Source organism: Python bivittatus, unplaced genomic scaffold, assembly GCF_059951505.1.
Source record: "Python bivittatus isolate LINGU-HERP-01145 unplaced genomic scaffold, Pbiv_v1 ctg000740_np1212, whole genome shotgun sequence".
In the NCBI taxonomy this organism is placed as follows: Eukaryota; Metazoa; Chordata; class Lepidosauria; order Squamata; family Pythonidae; genus Python; species Python bivittatus.
This window is the reverse complement of record NW_028277106.1, coordinates 257,301-275,608: the sequence shown is the minus strand read 5'-3', so window position 1 is coordinate 275,608 and position 18,308 is coordinate 257,301. Positions and strand designations below refer to the sequence as shown.

Here is an 18,308-nt window from a genome sequence, read left to right as displayed (position 1 = left end):
TGGGTGACTCAGTGGTCTGGATTCATATGATGTACTGGCTGTGCGCTGGGTTCCGACAGCTAGACAGAAATGTGATTGACTAACTTATGGGTCAGCATCTCATGTGGACCTAACCAATATATTCGTTTAAGGCTGATCATCACCTTGATCCAAGCCCAATTTTTCTGTCCAAGTCATTAGACCACAAGGATGTGGATCCATCCTGTTTTCTCTGTGTGTTGTTCCAGGCATTTAGGTCAACCCTCTTGGACTTTCTCATCTGCAGTCATCTGCAGAAGGAAGGTCTTCTCCTTCAGGAGGCCATGTTTGTGGCATCCCAAAAGATACTGGTGCCCTCTCTGTTCTACAGATCATGCCAACTCTGCCATGCCTGCCCAATCTTTGATGTTATCTTCTCAGCAAATTGGGGTGGGGACCAAGGATACCCCGCCATAGTTTTGCAGTTGACCTAAACACCACTGGACTGCTGGTTGTATTGAAACCTGGTTTTAGGTGATGAATAGGCAGGTGGGAGAGAACGGGGGATGGAAAGTGGCCTAGGAGGGAAGCTGAAGTACTTGCTAGAGAGAGGGTGCATCCTGGCTGGCATGGGTGGATGGCATGCCACCAGCTGGGCTCCCTCCCTTTCAAGTTGCAAGGTACCCAAGGTGGTAAACTTGCTCATCGATGCCAGGTAAGTTCTCAGTGCTTTGGGGAGTAGAGAGATGATACAATAGACTTTCTTGCTCCTGAGAGCTCTCCTTCCTTTCACTGAGCCAAGTCAACTCTTTGGTTCACAGGGGAGCTGAGGGCAATAGGTGGATGGGACATCAAGTGGGGCACAGATGGAGGACCTTTGTTGAATCTTTGTTCACTTTGCAGGGGCCGCTGGTGGCAAGGAGTTCCTTTGCAAAGCTTCACCTAGAAGGTGAAGCCTGAGACAGTCAGATTTGGGGACGGTTACCTGTGCCTTGTGGCATCCTGCGAAGAGCTCTGCGTGGGGCCACCCTTGAAAAACGTCCTGAAGCGCAACTGGCCCACAGCTCATGTGATGCTTATGCTGAAGGAATGTAGTGGCTGCCAGTTGTTTTCAGAGCACAACTGAAGGAGTTGCGTCGAGCATAAAGCCTTGGATGATGTAGGACGGGACACTCTTGAGGAACGGCCTCTCCTGTTACACTTCGGTCTGGCTGTTCAGATGTGTAGGAAAGGCCCTTCCAAGTGTCAGGAGGTCTTCTCCGGTATCGCTCTGGTCCAGGGTTTCTCAAATCTGGCAACTTTAAGACGTGTGGACTTCAACTCCCAGAATTCCCATATGCTGGCTGGGGAATTCTGGGAGTTGAAATCCACACGTCTTAAAGTTGCCAAGGTGAGAAACCCTGCTCTGGTCTATGGAACGTACACTCTGGAGAGTTGCCTTGGACTTTCTCTCTTGTGGACCCACATCTCTTTTGCCAGGCTTTGGATTGTCAACCTCAGCATCAGTGGCGTGGCAGGGATGGGGGCCCAGCTGCAGAGACCATTGGGTGGTGTGGAGGCCTCCCTGGAAGAGGGGACGCTGGCGCTTCCTGGCTGTTTTAATCCCTCCTGGGGTGTGGAGTGGGGAAGGGGACATCGGCTGTATCCCCACTTGTGGAGCAGCACAAATGCTCGCTCGACATTGCCTTCCTCCCCAGCCCAGGCGTAAGACAGGCTTAAGTTCTGGCGCTTCAGCCGTCTTTTCCTTCCTAAGCCAAGAGCATCAGCAGTGACCCCAGTGCTGAAAATCTGCCTCCCACCTTGGAGGTGAAAGCAGGTGAGCTACAGTAAGTGGGAGCAGAAGGGTCCTTCTTGGCCATTTCCCACTCCCTGGTCTGCCGCGTCTGCTGCCCCACTGGCCCTGCCTCCCTGAACAGCTCTGGGGAGCCAAGCCAGAGGACGCTGCCAGTTGCTCTGCAGACCACGTGCTGCCCATGCCCACAGTCAGGACGAGGGGCAGCGACTGGGAACAAAGGCAGGAGAGGGATCGGTCCTTTGACGGTGCCCGCCGTTGTCAGGTTCAGCCCAAAGAACTCCACGAGACAGTACAGGTCTAGTTTGATAGCTTTTATTAGCTTCCAACCACAAGACAGAATGCTGCCAGACTGAATCTAAACTTCTCAAGCCAGCAAGCAAACACCGCGAATTCCTTAGGGTGGTGCCAGTCTCATCCGCTTAACCTTCCCACGCTCCTGCTGGGGGCTAAGGGAATGCTTATCTCCCCGAGCGCGGCCTTCACCAAACCATTCCATCACAGCCACTAACTCAGAGCATTGGTTAACCTTTAAAACATCAGTTGCTGAATTGCTGGGACAGAGCTTTGGAATGGATCTCAAGCACCTGAACAGATTCCGGCCTAGACAAGTCTGATTTGAAAAAGAAAAAGAAAAAGAAAAGCGAAGAAAAGAAAAGAAAAGCCCAGTCTGGGTGTGCGTCTGTCTAAACCAGCGGTCACAGCTGGCCATTCCAAATGGCTCATTGGTGAATCTGGTAAGGCAAATCCATGCTTTGTGGATCAGACTCCGTCCCTGTTTTGCACACACTCCTCCTGGGGGGGCTCAGCCCACTTTCCCCAGCCTGTACGTTGCAGGATTCTGTAAACTGCACACATCCACATGGCACCAGATTTGGGGAGGCGATCCTGGTCCCCCAGCAGAGAAGCAGGGTGAGGAAGGAATCCCTCCCCCGCCAGAGCCGTGCCGATTCAGACGCCAACCAGCTCCAACTGCTTCTCGGGACAACGAGGGCCACACTGAAGAAGGGCTCCGTTGAAATTCTCTTTCGATGGGGCGCCCTCACCCATACCGGTGGATGGTCTGTTCCCCATTTCACAGGAAATCCAGAGGCCATTTCTCAGGGCATGGCCCCCATGATGTCACAATGCCACTTTCCCTTTCAGCTGCAGGTGTGCTGGTGGCTGAGAATCTGGCTGGGGGCCCTAGCAGCCACCACCAGGCAGCTTGAGCCTTGGAGGATGAGGAAAGGGAGGGAGGCGGCTAACGCGGCATCAGAAGGCAAGGGGGAAACGCTGAGCAGGGATCTTGCAGGATTTGGAAACGGACCCAGAAGATGAGCCAGGGAAAACCTTGAGGGGTATCCAGAGGCTCCTCAAGGGGGTCCCAAGCAAAAGGTAACTCGGGGATGGCCATCTGCTAGGAATATGGAGGAGTGGCTCCTGTGCTGGGCAGGGGGCTGGACTAGATCATCTCCAGGGTCCCTCCCCACCGACTTGCCATTCTAGGAGTCTGGGTTACCTCCGATGTGGTCCCTGGATGTTGAGGGATCTCCCTTTGTCAGGAGTTAAATTGTTCCCATTGAAGGCTTTTCTTAAACATTCCCAAAGTGTTAGCGAGACACGGAAGGTTTCCTGCTTGCAAAGGATGTATTTCCTTGAAAGAGTTGTTGCATCAGGGGCCCTGAACTCCTCCTGCCTCCAGAGGACCAAATGCAGGAGGAGCCTGAATATTCCTAGGACTGGCTGTTGTTGCTTCAGCTATGGGGCGGGAGTCCTAAGCCGGGCTCTGGGTGAAAGCAGGTGGGTCTCGGTGGCCAAGCCATCTTCACGAGCCTTTCTCTCGTCTCTGCTTCCTGCACTGAAGTGATGGCATCCAGGCCGGCCAAAAGCCAAGTTTCCATTATCGCTCCTGGGAGCGAGAAGAAGCGAACAGCCCCACAAATGAATCCCTTCAACAGCGTCTCTTCCACGGTCCTGTGGACGCTTCTCACAAGCTTCGCCATCATCTGCCTTGCGGTCCTGACGGCGGTGAGCTACCTGTGTAAGTCCTGCTCGGCCTGGAACATGCGCCTTCCGCCTTTCCTTGCCCAGACTCTGGCTGGAGGTGGGAGGAATTCCACCTGTGCCTTCTCCAAGTGGTGCACGTTGCTCGTGGGAGGCACAGCCAGCAAATTGGGGGATGAACGGGGGGCTGCCCCCTCAGGCTATTCAGCGTGGGGTGGTTTCTCTGAGCCCAAAGCAATCCAGGGTCTCCAGAGGTGTGGAAGGCAAGCATTGCCCTGTGGCTGACCACTGACACACAACCATCCTGCTATGTTTGACCTTTGCAGAATCCACGCGCCCCCACCCCCAATATGGGGCAGAAGAGGGAGCAAATGGCCAGGGGTTGACTGGAGCCTGTTCACCCACCGAACCTGCAAAGGGGATCCAGTTTAAGTGCTGGTCTTGCAGTCTGCTTGATTTACAGGTTCCCCTGCAGTCCTATTCATCCGCATATTTCCATACATTATGCTGCCCCTCCAGCAACGGCCCAGAGGGAACCCCAGACCCCAGAAACAAGGCAACTGAGAAGCTTCTGAAAGCAAGAGGCTGTTGGGGATTAGCGAAATCTGTTTTCGATGCAAAAGAAATGGGCGGAGCCAGCATGACGCCCAAAACAAAGAAAATACTTTTTCTCTTGTCACTGTGCTGGTGTATTGACTCTGCATTAAGTTAACACCCACAATTATTCTCCAGTCTTGTTTTGGATAACGTCGCCCTCCTGCCCCATTCAACATTTCAGTGTGATAGAAGCTTTTAGGGATCTCTCAGGCTGTCTCCGGAACTATGGGACGCCCCAAGAGTGCTCTTCTGCTCATCACTCCTCTTTTCATACAGAGACGGCTTCTCCCCGATGAGTGGTGTCCTGAGGTTGGAATAAGGCGTGTCTCCTCTAGCACAGTCATATGCTGCTCCCATGTTTCTCTCTCAGACCCTTGACCTTTCCTCAGAAGCTTTCACCAAAGTGCAGAACTTGGGTCCCCCCAGAACCTTTCCTCTAAAAATCCCCCCAGCTCTTGGCCATGGGACCAGGTGCCCCATGGATGGGGACTGTAACATCTGTTTGAAGGACACTCCCCCGGAGGAAAGTTGGTCTGAAAGCGGCTGTGGGGAGAAGGGTTGCGGCTCAGCTCTGTGGTCCATTTTGTGTTTTAATTGTACATGCTTGCATTCATATTTACATGCGAGATGTGTCCTCAGGTACCTTGTTCGCTAGATTTATTGATGCAGTAGTCTTGCTAAGTAGTGCAGGTATTCTGCAAGTACATCCTTTAGCTAGCTCTACAAGCTCTCCTATTCCAAATATCGGTGGGCCTTCTCGAGAGCCTGCTTCGATGCCCGTCCCGCTCCAATCGCGGATGGTCGATACAAACACTTCCCCTTGTGCACAGAGGGGGCTGCCTTGCTTCGGACAAAATTGAAGCCTTAGAGCCTGTCTTTCCAAGGTGTAGATTGTGCAAGGAGTGATGCTCCCAACGAATGCTATCAACCCTGAGCAGATAGACTGCCTGGTCATTCAGACCAATGGTATTTAGAATGTTTCCTCGCCTGTACAATTGCTAACTTCTGCGTCCAAGCCATGAGACTTTGCTTCTATCTGACCCAGAATAGAAGTAGGTGTTTTACCCAGTTAATGAGGTTTTGTCGGACTGCAAATTGCATTTGGTTGTTTTGACATTTACCCTCTGCTCTGGGACTGTCACAACGTTCATATCAGTCGGCGTCATTCTTTAAGCAAGGAAACCAACACGAACCCAAGTTCGTGCCTGGCCACCCTGTTAAGGGAGCGACCAGCACAGGAGAGAGGAAATGCCCTTGTTTGTGAACTTGGGAAGAAGGATTCTCGGCCGAAGGAGAAAGTTTTGGGCTCAACGGTCCCGTGTCTGCGCAGCAGAGGTCAAGGCAGTCAAAGTGTTCTGCTCAATGTGTTGGAGGCGGTGATGTTTATTTAGGGTCAATTTCTAAGAGATTAAATTGGGGCAGCTGGAAATCCCGCCTTCTCTCCTTTCCCAACCCCCTCAGATGTGACGTTAGTCAACAAACCCCCCCATCCACTGGAGGAGTCGATGAAAAAGCTGAGGACCACCCTGGCAGTTGGCCTGAGAAATCCTAAACTCAATGACGGAAACGGTAAGTAAGAGTGATTTATTTCCGACTGGTTGAGAGTCAGCCCCCCATTTAAAAGCAATGCAGGGAGAACAGCAAGGGAGGCTCTTGCAGGCACAGGAGATGAGATCCCCGCTGCACTCTCTCTCTCTCTCTCCGTCTATCTTGCTTGGGGAGTTAAGAAAGCCTCTTCCTTCTGTGTCCTCAACATTAGTATCACCAAGGTTCCTGAGGATGTGCTGTGCAGGAAGCTGAAAAGGTGTTTCCTCCTATGATGCCCATCCCAAATATCTGCGGGACCATCTTCTTCCCTTCCATTGACGCAAAAACAATTCTTTAAGCATGCCTTGTAATGGATAATGGTCAACCCAGCTTGCATTTCAAAGAGTCTTTTGGACCTGAATAGCCAGACAAGCTGTGAATATTCTAATAACTAAGCATAATTGGCTTCTTTTGCAATGCAATCTCTATCAAAATATTTTATCTTATGCGCTGAAATACATTTTTCTGAGAAGGGGCCTATAGCGATGTCCAAGGCACAGACCCGCTGGTTTAGGGCAATTTCTCAGCAGGCAGCTTCCATCAGTGAATTCAAGTGTGTTCGTTGATGGAAGAATCATCGTTTCAACCAGGTCATGCCAGCTGGCAGCACCTAACTGAACATGTTGAGCAGGATCAGGCAAGGTTAGTCCTGGATGGGAGAGAAGCAGGAATTCTCCAAACACCTGATCAGAATGGGAAGTGGAAACACCCTCTTGGCAGTGGCAACCCATTTCTATATTACCAAGAATCTGTTGAGTCCAAAGGGTGGGAGGAGAAGGCCTGGGATTTAAACCTTGGGGCCATATATCTAAAGGGCCAGAGTCCTGTGTTCTGCAAGAGGCAGATTGTCTACATAAACTCCACTTGCCGTGCTTGTCTGAAGACTGACAGCCCTGGGCAGACATATTTAGGTTTGCTCTGTAAATGTTTAATAGGTTGCCCATCTGATGGCTGTGATGGGACTTCTTTGTCAGAGTGCCCCCACTGTGTACTGCTGTCATCCAAGAGAAACTTTTCGCTCCTGCTCTATTGGTATTTAGCAACAAATTTCTTGTCTAAAAATGACCGGTTTTCTGTTTCTGTTTCTGTTTCTGTTGCTTTTTTTTTTTTTTTTAAATCACAGCTTTATGGGGGTGGTTTGTGACATTGGGTAGGATGTTTATAATGATAATATAAATTACAATTATTTACATGTGACGCATTCACTACTTTGGAAATTGCACTTTGTGAGTCAGAAAGGTGGGATAGAAACATCCACGAAAGGATGTGAATAGTGAATGAACTTCTCTAATGGCCGTTTAGCCCTGAAGGTAGCAGAAGAAGCAGTGAAACTACCAGACCACATAAAAGATGCTGGAAAGACCTTCAAAAACCAGAAAATAAAGTACCGTAAGTAGCAATATTTCCAAATACGGTGACATGGTACAGTTGGATGAAACAACCATGATCTAACTTGGATTATCAGGCATTCCACCTAAGGAACATCTTGAATATGGTCTGAGGGTGGGATTAAGGGGGACATATATGAGCTGAGGAGCTCTCTGTTCCCATGTTCATGTAATTGCAGAAAGAGAATATTTCCTCACTATAATGAATCTCTCCCGATATATAAATAGGGGGCTTTCTTTAAAGACTTCTCCCTAAGATGGCTGGTGTGGGTCTTCCGGGCTGTGTGGACCCACACCAGCCATCGTATTCTGGCTGTGAAAGCCTTCGACAATACTTCTCCCTAACTTTTATTTTAGCCATCTTGCCCAGAGAAGAGAGTAGGTTTCTATAAGAGCACGATAGCATGGTTCAGCGTTTCTCTCTTTCCTTGTGATAGGTAATACCTAATCACTTTTTGCTGATTTGTCGCCTATTTTTTACTAAGAAGTTGAAAGTGGGGTTATTAAGGCATGGGATCCTGAATGTCCGCTCCTGGCACTTCTTGCCTAGAGTCATGGTCCTCAGCCAAGCAGCCAGTGCAACTCCTACATTTCAGGCTGACCAGGTGGAAGACGGGAGGACTGCTATGTGGGACGTGCTACGTGGTGGGGATGCCCAATCTTTTTCACTAAGCCAGCTCTTGACAGACCATGGGGATTGGAGGAAAGGTCACTGGAGTTGTTCCCAAAGTTGTTCAGGACCAGGACTATTTTGTCTGTGAAGGATTTCTCTAGGCCCAGCTGCTTACGCAAGCTTCTGCTGAAAACCTACAATGGTTTCTTCCACTGGCTAATGTGTCCTGTGCGCTGGGGCCTTGCTTATCGAGTACCCGATAATGGCTGGGAGGGCCTAGAGGAGAATCGTCTTGCATCTGTGAACCTCCAAGAGCTTCATTCTCACCTGTGTGGGCAAGGGGAGAGTGGGTTTTCAGGAAGTTTTGGGATTCCGCATAAGGAATATGTTGAATGTATGATCCTAATTCTTGAGCTGCAGAAGGTCTCACAAATTGCTCTTTTGTGGAATGTATCTTTTAAGGGTTTTAGTTTTTCTTTTTTAAGGTCAGCGGTCCTGGTAACATAAGTGAAGGTCATCCCAGAAATAGAGATTCTCAGGGCTGTTGGCCAGCTCCTAAAGAGGGCTCTGATCCAGAGCCTGGGTTAGAATGCCAGATTCAGCACCTTGGAGAGAGCAGCCTGGGGGCCGGGTGATGACTCACTTCCTCCTGCGGGGGCGGGGGGGGGACTCCCAGCTGTTGCCTCCGGCCAGTCGAACCCTTCAAAGGGGCGAGTCTCCTTCTCCAGATGAATAATAGAAAAGGGGAACCATCTCTGGGAATGAGACATCTCACACAGGTAATCGCAGTAATCCGTCAGTCGGATAGAGGCTCTTGGACATAACTCCATTTTCCATAGCAGGTGGGCAGACCCACAGAAAAAGTCTACCTACGAGCCTTGACCCAAGCAGGTTCTCCTGGGACACCCAACTCAGGTGGACTGAAATTCGGGGTGGGGGGGGAGCATCCCTGTAAGGACTCCAGGGCCAAGCTGTGTAGGCTTTTAAAGATCAAAAAGGGCACTTTGAAATGGTCTTCAAGGGCAGCCCCATGTCAAGGGCATAGAGGTAGTCCAGGTGAGGGGCGATGAACATGTGAGTTAGAGTCCCAAGTTCCTCTCACTCTAGATCAGCGAAGCTGGACAAAGACCCTCCTGGCTATCTAGCTCTGGTTGAGAGCTCAGGAGGCCCACAACAGAGACTTGCTTCTCCAGGAACTGTGCCGCCCCACCCAGAAACATCACTGGAGACGTAAGGACCTTGATGAACAAAATGACCACACCCAAAGTGGGCTGCTCAGTGCCTCCATGCAGCCTGAAGGGGAGGATCCTGTGGAGGGCAAGAGGGTCCTTTCCTGGGCTCTCGGCCGCTCCCCTTTTTATCAGTAACTTGGATGAAGGAGCTGAAGGGACATTGATCATCTCTGTTAAGATTTTAGGGAGAAAGAAGGTTGCAAATGATCTAGGCAGGACTGAGCAGCAGGCTGATGAACAGTAGGAAATTTAACAGGAATATGTGAGGTTCTGCATCTGGATAGGAAAAAGTAAGGCCTGGGGGAGAGCTGGCTTGTTCATAGTACCTTTGAAAGGGATCTGGGTGTCCTTGTCAACTACTAGTTGAACGTGCGCCACCAGTGTGATGCAGCTGCTTAAAAGGAACAGAGTCCTGATCACAGCCAGGGGTTGTTCCCCTCTACTCTGTCATGGTCTGACTCCATTCGGAGTCCTGTGTCCAGTTCTGGGCATCGCAATTCAAAAGGACCGTGACAAACTGCGGTGGGTTCAGGGGAGGGCTATCGAGATGGCGAAGAACTTACAGACCAAGCTCTCTGAGGAACGGTGAAAGGACCTGGGTCTCTGAGGGAGACAAGACTGCAGTCTTCGAAGGCCTGAACGGTTGTCCCATAGGAGAGGGAGCAGGTTCTTCTCTTGTCCTGCCCTCCGCGACCCCAGCCAGGGGTTAGAACTCCCGGGAAGAGCTTCAGGAGGAGCTACAGGTAGCCTACATGAAGTGGGGGCTTCTGCTGACCTGGATGTCTTCAGAGAGGGGCAGGATGATAGTCCACCAGAGATGCTTCAGTGGATCCTGCAGGGAGCAGGAGGTGGGACTCAGCGGTCGCTTCCAATGCTAGGAAGTTGTGGTTTTGTAGCCTTTCTGCTCAAACTCGCCTGGGTGTGTCAGTGGCAACAAGAAGGGCTGCTCTTTCGACTGAAGAGACTGGCAGCCCCCTTGCCCGGTCTCCTTGGGGCTGGCTCTTCTCCAGGGCTCCCAGGTCCTTACCCAGTTCTCGGGGGCTACACAAGTGTGATTGCCAACTGCCTGGTCAGCCGAGCCAGGCGTTAAGCTCCCACGACGTGCAGCTGGCGGGCTGAAGAACAGCTTCCTCAGCAGCCTTCGGCATCGCCGTTCTTTCCCCCCGTTATTTCTAACGGGAAAATCAGGAAGCCTCAGGAGAAGACATCCCTTTGCCCGGAACTGGATCCGCCCAACAGTTTCCTATTTAATGAGTTCATTGTCCGAACGGCTTAATTCCAAACATCGGCGCATTGGGGATGTGCACCCCGAGGCAGTTTAACACCTTGGCGGGGTCTTCTCCTTGCTCCCGTGCCTTAGAAGCAGATGCTCTGGGCCATCTCATCGGTCCTTGCAAGGACCCTTCGCGAGAGGTTAAGTGGCAAAGCCACCTGATGCGCCAACGGGGGGGCCGTTGTCCCCCCCGCCCCCCCCTTACTTATTGCACTGCACTTCTCTCTTTCCACCCCTTCTCCGTAGAATCCCTCTTCAGGAAAAGCGGAAGGTCTGGGACGGAGTGGCAGCGTTTTGGGAATGGCCTCTACTACATATCAAGAGGAAAAAAGAACTGGTATGATGCGGAAAACTTCTGCATATCCAGAGAGGCCCATTTGACCTCCATCCTAAGTTCTGAAGAGCAGGTTTTATATTTTTCTTCTTTCTCTCCCTCTGTTTCCAGCTCCTCCTCATTCCCTCTGGGTCCTTCCCCGTTCTGATCTTATTCCTCTGCCGCTCACATGCCGTGCAGCATGAACGTTTGCAAGCATGGCTATGGGTGCTTCTCCGTCACAGGTTGCCATGTCCTCCACGATCTTTGGAGAGGCTTTAACGAGGAGATCTGTAAGGGCACAAAGTGCCGTCCTCCCCAAGCAGAATATTGCGGGTGTGCGCAAAGTGTGCTTGCAGGGCGTAGCTCTGGTCAGGGGAGTCCAGTGACTGCGTGCACCATCGAGCGAGCATCTCCCAGATTGCTCTGCAGTTCCTCCAGACTCTCTGAGGCCTCGGCAAAGGCGCCCCGGCTGAGAAGCTGGTGCGGAGAAGTAAGAATGGAGGGGTGAATTATTGCAGAGATTCCTTGAGGAAGGAATGCAGGAAGCATTCGGTAGACGGTCAGCTTAGTCCTGGGAAAGGAGGAGGCGTGAGAAAGCAACTCAAGATGACCCCACGTTGATTCTCTTTAGGGGCCGAGGGAAGCTACGACCATAGAGTTCTAGCAGTCCTTGCGGTGACTGTCTCCTGAGCTGGCCTACCTCGCAGGGCTGACAGTTACAGGCACACACGATAAAGCCATCACTCCTCAGCACACAATTAGGCTCCGCCACCACAAAGGATTTCGACGTTTCCATATACAAGGATGCTGCTGGGTCTTCACCGCTTTTTCTAATTCAGGGGTTTTCCTTAATTAATTGCGGAATGGAAATCCCTACAGAGGCTCCTCTCGGCAGTTAGTTAGTAAAGGAATTGGACACAATAAGGTGAGCTTCAGGGAGGCCGACGTGGATCTCAGCAGTGCATCTGCTCTTAAGCGTCACCGTTTCCCACGTTTGTTCACGGAACTGCTCGGTAGAAACGAGCTCGGATTATTTCCGAGGAGCCGAGACTGCAACCTGGGGAAGCCCCCGTGCAGCGTGGGAAGGAGGAGGGTGGGGTGGGGGAGGGCCCTGGAGAGGGCGTTCGCTCTGCCCGGGTCCAGCCGGATGGCTTCCAGGATAGTTGCTGCAGCCCACGGGTGTCTGAAGCAACTTCCCTGCAGCTTTCAACAAGCCTGATGGGGCTTGGATCCCGGGTCCCTTCAGGACGGTTGCTCCCAAACTGCTGGAGCCTCCTCCTGTGCGGGGGCACCCGCTGGTGTGTGTGTCAAAAAAGTCAAGATGGCAGCCACGGCCGTGCAGGTGAATCCGTCTTAACTTCTCTGATTCTGTCCATGGACACCTCTTGCCTTAGGCGGGGTGCAAGGCGGATCACCCGTGGGTGCCACAGAGGTTGAGTAAGGGCATCTTGCCTGCTTTAGCAACCCTTACCAGCTCAGGTTTCTCAGAGGCATGTGTCCATGTGCAGAGGGCTAGACCTGCACTCATCTGGGACAGACGCATCATGCGCATTTCATCTGGAAAAACCCGGGCGCACTGCCAGCGTTTCCTGCAGAGGTTGTCCTGAGTTTAGGAAAAGCCACAGGGCGCTGCTCGCAAAAGAAAGGAACAGCTTTGTTGTATTAGGTACTTCTGCAGAGTCTATGTGAGTTCAAACGTTAAAGGCTTTCTATAGCTCTATACAGTCTGGCTGTTATAGAGTGTCTGTAACTGCAGTCTAGCTAATCAGGTCTCGCCTCACCCCAGTTCATTTTCAGGCTCTTGACACCAGTGACGCGCAGAACAACTACCACTTTTGTTTGTAATGCATCCACCAAGAAGGAATCCTGCTGGCATTCATCTATGCGGCTCGGGTGGCGCCTTCGGCCACCTGCCTCAGATGCACAAAAGCACAGCCACCCTGAGCATCACAACAATGATCCGGCACAAAACCAGAGCACTTTAGTCCCAGGAGACCCCGTGATCCATAAAGGCCCTTCCCAGGAGGAGCCCCCATCTTTCAGCCCTTAAAGGCGCCCGGAGCCTCACTGCCAAGGGAGTGCCTGGCAGCTGCCCTCTGCATCGTTCCCACTGCCGTGGGCTCGCCTGGGCTGGTTGGTTGGTCCCACAAATGCGCCTTGCGTGTAAACCGAGGCAGCCTCTCAAGGGGCCTTGGCAATCAGGGGTGACTGGGGCAGAGAAGGCCGCGCTGCAACCCTGCAGAGCATGCCGAGAGAGCGAGCACAAGGAGCTGTGCCTGGCCTTCCCTCACGCCGGCCCTTCCTCTTCTCTTGCAGAACTACGTTACTTCGCAGCTGACTCAGCCTGCTTGGATCGGCCTGACAGACGGACATGGGGAAGGGCGGTGGGAGTGGACCGATGGCTCCAGATTAATAGCACAGTGAGTCCACCAAGGCATCGGCCAAGAGGTGATGTCTCCACACGTCTGCAGCTGCGCCATTCTTGGTGCAGGGCCTTGAGCCGTTGCTCCCCAGAAACTTCTCATCCCCGCAGAAGTCACAATGCGCAGTCCCACCAACGCTGCACGTGTCTTCCCTGCCCCGCGATGGAGCAAGCTACAAGCCTCTCTTTCTTCACCTCGCGTGCACTTAGCGCACGGGTTGACCTGGGGAGTGGCCAAGTCCACGGTTGCCTGCCTTGCTGCGCTCTGCTTGGCTGGGCTTTAAAAAAGCAAATGAGGATCTTTCAAGGCAAGGATGAAGAAAACCAGAAAGTCAGCCACCGTGAGGCCGCCGTGTCTCTGGAAATGGCGTTGCAGAGCGACACCGTCTCATTCCCAGAGATGCTGTGGGGGGAAATGCAAGTCGTGGGCTATCCTGTCAAAGGGCTATTTCCGGGGGCATCTGCAAGGGGGTCAAATAAATCAAGAGGGCGGCCGTGTGGTAGGAGCCCTGCCCTTTTTGGCGTGCGTCCATGTGGATGCCCCCGGAATTCAAATCACTGGAGCTGGGAAGGAGGAACAGAGGGAACCATACCATGAAAAACTGGGGTGTCATAAAAGGCAGGAACCTGAGAAAGGCAGCTGGGCAATGCCTGCTGAGTAAAGATGGCGCTCTTGCGGTGGCACGGCCACCGTCCCCACCGCCACCAGGGATGGCTGCCCCTTCATGTCCTCCTCAGCCTTCCTCGGGTGTAAAATGGAGCTCTTCTCTCCCTCCCTCAAGGTTTTGGTCCCAGGGCCAGCCTGGCCGCTCGGAGCATCTTGGGGACCGAGAGCAAGACTGCACAATCCTCGTACCGTGGTCTAAAGGACTCAACTGGAACGAAGTTGACTGCAACCAGCTGAACAGATGGGTCTGCAAAGAAAGTCTAGAAGTTGGAGACCACAAAGTTCATCAAACCCATTGACCTCAGAAAGTCTTCACTGTGGGGTCACACTGGACATCCTCTTTCATCCAGGCGTAGTTCTTTCACCCAAGAGATGGGAGAGTAGCCGGTTTTAAGGTCAATCAGCTTTGGCCTCAAGGTGTGGCCGTTTTTCCCACCCAGAGCACACTTAGCAGGATAGCCTTCACAGAGATGTCCTAACGTGGGCCTCCTTTTTCTCCAGAAAGTCACGCAGTGCTTGGAGAAACTGGAGCATAATTCAAGCCCTGAAAGGCGGACGGCGGTTGGGTGGGACTCTCCTGGGACAGCAAATACTGTCACCAGCACTGAACGATTTCATGGCAGATGGACGCCTCTTCCCCAGAGAAGCAGAAACACCAGGGAACCCTGGCAATTTGCAGCATGAAGTGCCCAAGCAGGACGCTTTCGAGGCACAGCATGTCAAGGGGTTAACGGACTTCTTGCCAGAAGCCGCCACGAGAGTCCAACGATTTGGTGTTGTACAAATTTAATAACAACAACAATAAGAATAAAAATGGGACAAGACACTCTCAGGAAATCCCCGGGCTGCAGGCTAGACCGGGGAGTTGGAAAAGCAGGCCGGAAGACGGCAGCGTCAAATCACGTCAGCCTCTTTCCTAGGAAAGCTGCCTGGATGTGTCCACGAGGCCACCAGACCTCAAGCTCACTTCTAAGAAAATGTGTGCCTTCCCCGCTCCAAGCCCAGCCCAGGGACCTCATAATGCAGAGCAGACAAAGACTGCACACCTCTAGAGAAGACCACCAGGGGAATGGATTCCTTCCTTCCTTCCTTCCTTCCTTCCTTCCTTCCTTCCTTCCTTCCTTCCTTCCTTCCTTCCTTCCTTCCTTCCTTCCTTCCTTCCTTCCGGTATGGCTGCCGTTCTCACCAAAGCAACACTAGGCGGTGAATAAAGTTACAAAATAAGAACCACAATATAAACAAAACATTAAAACATACCACATACATTCTAAAAAAACCCCGGTGTCTGAGAATTTAAAAATCCGACAAAATAATATCAGGCCACCTGGGCTTCCATAACTTCCTGGCCACAATGTCTGGGGAAACAGCCGCACCTCCAGCATGTACCGGAAGGCCAGCAGTGTCAGGCCCAACCTGATCTTGGCGGTAAGGTGGTCCAGAGGGTGGGGGCACAACTGAGAAGGCACGCTTCCTGGATCCCGCAAGAGGGTCCTCTTTAATTGCCCCTCCTGCTGAATCTAATCGGGTGGGCAGAGACCACCAGAGAGAGGCGGTCCTTCAAGTCTCCGGGCCCCATGCCATGAAGGGCTTTGTAGGTGACAACCAGCACCTTGAATTGCACCCGGAAGCCCACTGGGAGCTCGTGGAGCAAAGGAATAATGTGGGCAGATTGAGAAGCACCCATAATTTCCTGCGGGGCCACATTCTGGACCCACTGCAGCAGGGCAGCCCCATGTAGAATGTGCTGCAGTAATGCATGGATCTACTCCGGAGTAAATTGTTACACATAAACTGAGGTTGGGTGGATCCTGCAAGCCCTCAGGTTACAATCAACCAATGAATGAAGAATATCCAAGAGCTGGCTTTGCACTCTCCCTTGCAGGGGTGAGTCTTAGTGCTGCCCTATCTGGCTGCAAAGCTCCAGACGACCACCAGGGAGCAGCCAAGGGATTCCAAAAATTCAACTTCTTTGTTGTCTTGCAATGCTGGTCTGGATTTCTGAAGCCCAGATACGTATGGTATTAGAATGAGATTTCCCCCGGAGTGAACGGCTGGCTTCAGATTTGGATTCCTAACAGATCCTTCCTCTGGGCCTAAGAACCTGGTTTCATGTTTGGGCTGCTTTTCAGCCGTATCCGGGAGGGCTACAATGGCTCCCTCATTCTCTGTCTCCTGCACCACTGCCTGGGGAGGCTTCCCTGCCCCTCTCGGAGAGGACACAGTGGCTGGGCACCCATGGCATGTGGGAGGTTTGATTCAGGTCTGGCATGCCATTATGGTTTAAAAGTCATTGTGGTTTACCAACTCACGGGCACTCGGCCAACTGCTCTGTGTAAGGTGGCTTGGCCACAGGCCTTTGGGCTGTCTTCACACGCTTAGCAAGGGCTGCTGGGGAGCCATGTCTGGCATGTCTTCCCCCTCTTGTCCTGCCTAGGAGGCCAAGTCATATGAGCCAATGAGCCCTTAAATTCTGAATTTCCACCCTTTAAAATACACTTGGGCGCTTATTTAGGGTGCCTAGTAGTCTCAGAATAAGATCTTTGTATAGGTACCTGGAATGTAAGATCTATGAACCAAGGCAAGCTGGATGTGGTCAAACATGAGATGACAAGATTGAACATCGACATCTTGGGAATCAGCAAATTAAAATGGATGGGAATGGGTGAATTTAATTCAGGTGGCCATTATATCTTTTACTGTGGGCAAGATACCCTTAGAAGAAATGGAGTTGCACTCATAGTCAATAAGAGAGTGGGAAAGGCAGTAATGGGGTACAACCTCAAAAACGACAGAATGATCTCAGTGCGAATCCAAGGCAAACCATTCAACATCACAGTAATCCAAGTCTATGCCCCAACCACTGATGCCGAAGAAGCTGAAGTTGACGATGAAGACCTACAACACCTTCTAGAACTAGCACCAAAAAAAAAAAAGATGTCCTTTTCATCATAGGGGATTGGAATGCTAAAGTAGGAAGTCAAGAAATAATCAGAATAACAGGCAAGTTTGGCCTTGGAGTCCAAAATGAAGCAGGGCAAAGGCTAATAGAGTTTTGTCAAGAGAACAAGCTGCTCATAGCAAACACTTTTTTCCAACAACACAAGAGATGACTCTACACATGGACATCCCCAGATGGTCAACACTCAAACCAGATTGATTATATACTTTGCAGCCAAAGATGGAGAAGCTCTATACAGACAGCAAAAACAAGACCAGGAGCTGACTGTGGCTCAGATCATGAGCTTCTTATTGGAAAATTTAGGCTTAAATTGAAGAATGTTGGGAAAACCACTAGACCACTCAGGTATGACTTAGATCATATTCCTTGTGAGGAATACAGTGAAGGTGATGAATAGATTTAGAGGATTAGATTTGGTAGACAGAGTGCCTGAAGAACTATGGACGGAGGTCCGTAACATTGTACAGGAGGCAGCAACTAAAACCATCCCAAAGAAAAAGAAATGCAAGAAAGCAAAATGGCTGTCTGATGAGGCTTTACAAATAGCTGTGGAAAGAAGGAATGCGAAAAGCAAGGGTGAAAGGGAAAGATATAAGCAACTGAATGCAGATTTCCAGAGAATAGCCAGGAGAGATAAGAAGGCCTTCTTAAATGAACAATGCAAAGAAATCGAGGAAAACAATAGAATGGGGAAGACTAGAGATCTCTTCAAGAAAATTGGATATATCAGAGGAACGTTTAGTGCAAAGATGGGCATGATAAAGGACAAAAAAGGCAAGGACCTAACAGAAGCAGAAGAGATTAAGAAGAGGTGGCAAGAATACACAGAAGAACTATACAAGAAAGATCTTAATGTCGCTGATGTCCACGCTGGTGTGATCACTGACCTTGAGCCAGACATCCTAGAGAGTGAAGTCAAGTGGGCCTTAGGAAGCATTGCTAACAACAAAGCTAGTGGAGATGACAGTATTCCAGCTGAGTTATTTAAAATACTAAAAGACGGTGTTAAAGTGCTGCACTCAATATGCCAGCAAGTTTGGAAAACGCAATAGTGGCCACAGGTTTGGAAAAGGTCAGTTTACGTTCCAATTCCAAAGAAGGGCAATGCCAGAGAATGCTCAAACTATCGCACAATTGCACTCATTTCACATGCTAGCAAGGTTATGCTCAAAATCCTACAAGCTAGGCTTCAGCAATACATGAACCGAGAACTACCGGATGTACAAGCTGGGTTTCGAAGAGGCAGAGGAACTAGAGATCAAATTGCCAACATTCGCTGGATCATGGAGAAAGCACGAGAGTTCCGGAAAAACATCTACTTCTGCTTCATTGACTATGCAACAGCCTTCAGTTGTGTGGATCACAACAAACTGTGGCAAATTCTTAAAGAGATGGGAGTACCAGACGACCTTACCTGTCTCCTGAGAAATCTGTATGTGGGCCAAGAAGCAACAGTCAGAACCGGTCATGGAACAACCGATTGGTTCAAAATAGGGAAAGGAGTATGACAAGGCTGTA

At 51.0% G+C, this 18,308-nt stretch overlaps 1 protein-coding gene across 4 annotated transcripts; it reads left to right on the top strand.

Annotated features, from left to right (window-relative positions):
* The first annotated feature begins 1,295 nt into the window (after window positions 1–1,295).
* LOC148214066 (CD209 antigen-like protein C) lies at window positions 1,296–15,744 on the top strand. Of its 4 annotated transcripts, none has more exons than XM_088128799.1 (7): window positions 1,296–2,487; window positions 3,597–3,773; window positions 5,795–5,902; window positions 7,223–7,309; window positions 10,673–10,833; window positions 13,059–13,162; window positions 13,947–15,744. In XM_088128799.1, the coding sequence occupies exons 2-7, from the start codon at window positions 3,599–3,601 to the stop codon at window positions 14,128–14,130; spliced, it is 819 nt and encodes a 272-aa protein (XP_087984925.1). In that variant the 5' UTR covers window positions 1,296–2,487; window positions 3,597–3,598; the 3' UTR covers window positions 14,131–15,744. The 4 variants fall into 4 exon arrangements, with proteins under 4 accessions (XP_087984925.1, XP_087984924.1, XP_087984928.1 ...); XM_088128798.1 differs by having other exon boundaries at window positions 1,296–3,127; XM_088128802.1 differs by lacking the exon at window positions 1,296–2,487 and adding an exon at window positions 6,856–6,952 and having other exon boundaries at window positions 3,745–3,773.
* The last annotated feature ends 2,564 nt before the right edge of the window (window positions 15,745–18,308 follow it).

Excerpts from the sequence above, each read along its gene's own strand:
- LOC148214066 (XM_088128799.1), top strand. The coding sequence starts at position 3,599 with ATGGCATCCAGGCCGGCCAAAAGCCAAGTTTCCATTATCGCTCCTGGG. Across the intron at positions 3,774-5,794 it reads GACGGCGGTGAGCTACCTGT|ATGTGACGTTAGTCAACAAA; the intron begins GTAAGTCCTGCT and ends CAACCCCCTCAG. Across the intron at positions 13,163-13,946 it reads GGCTCCAGATTAATAGCACA|GTTTTGGTCCCAGGGCCAGC; the intron begins GTGAGTCCACCA and ends CCCTCCCTCAAG.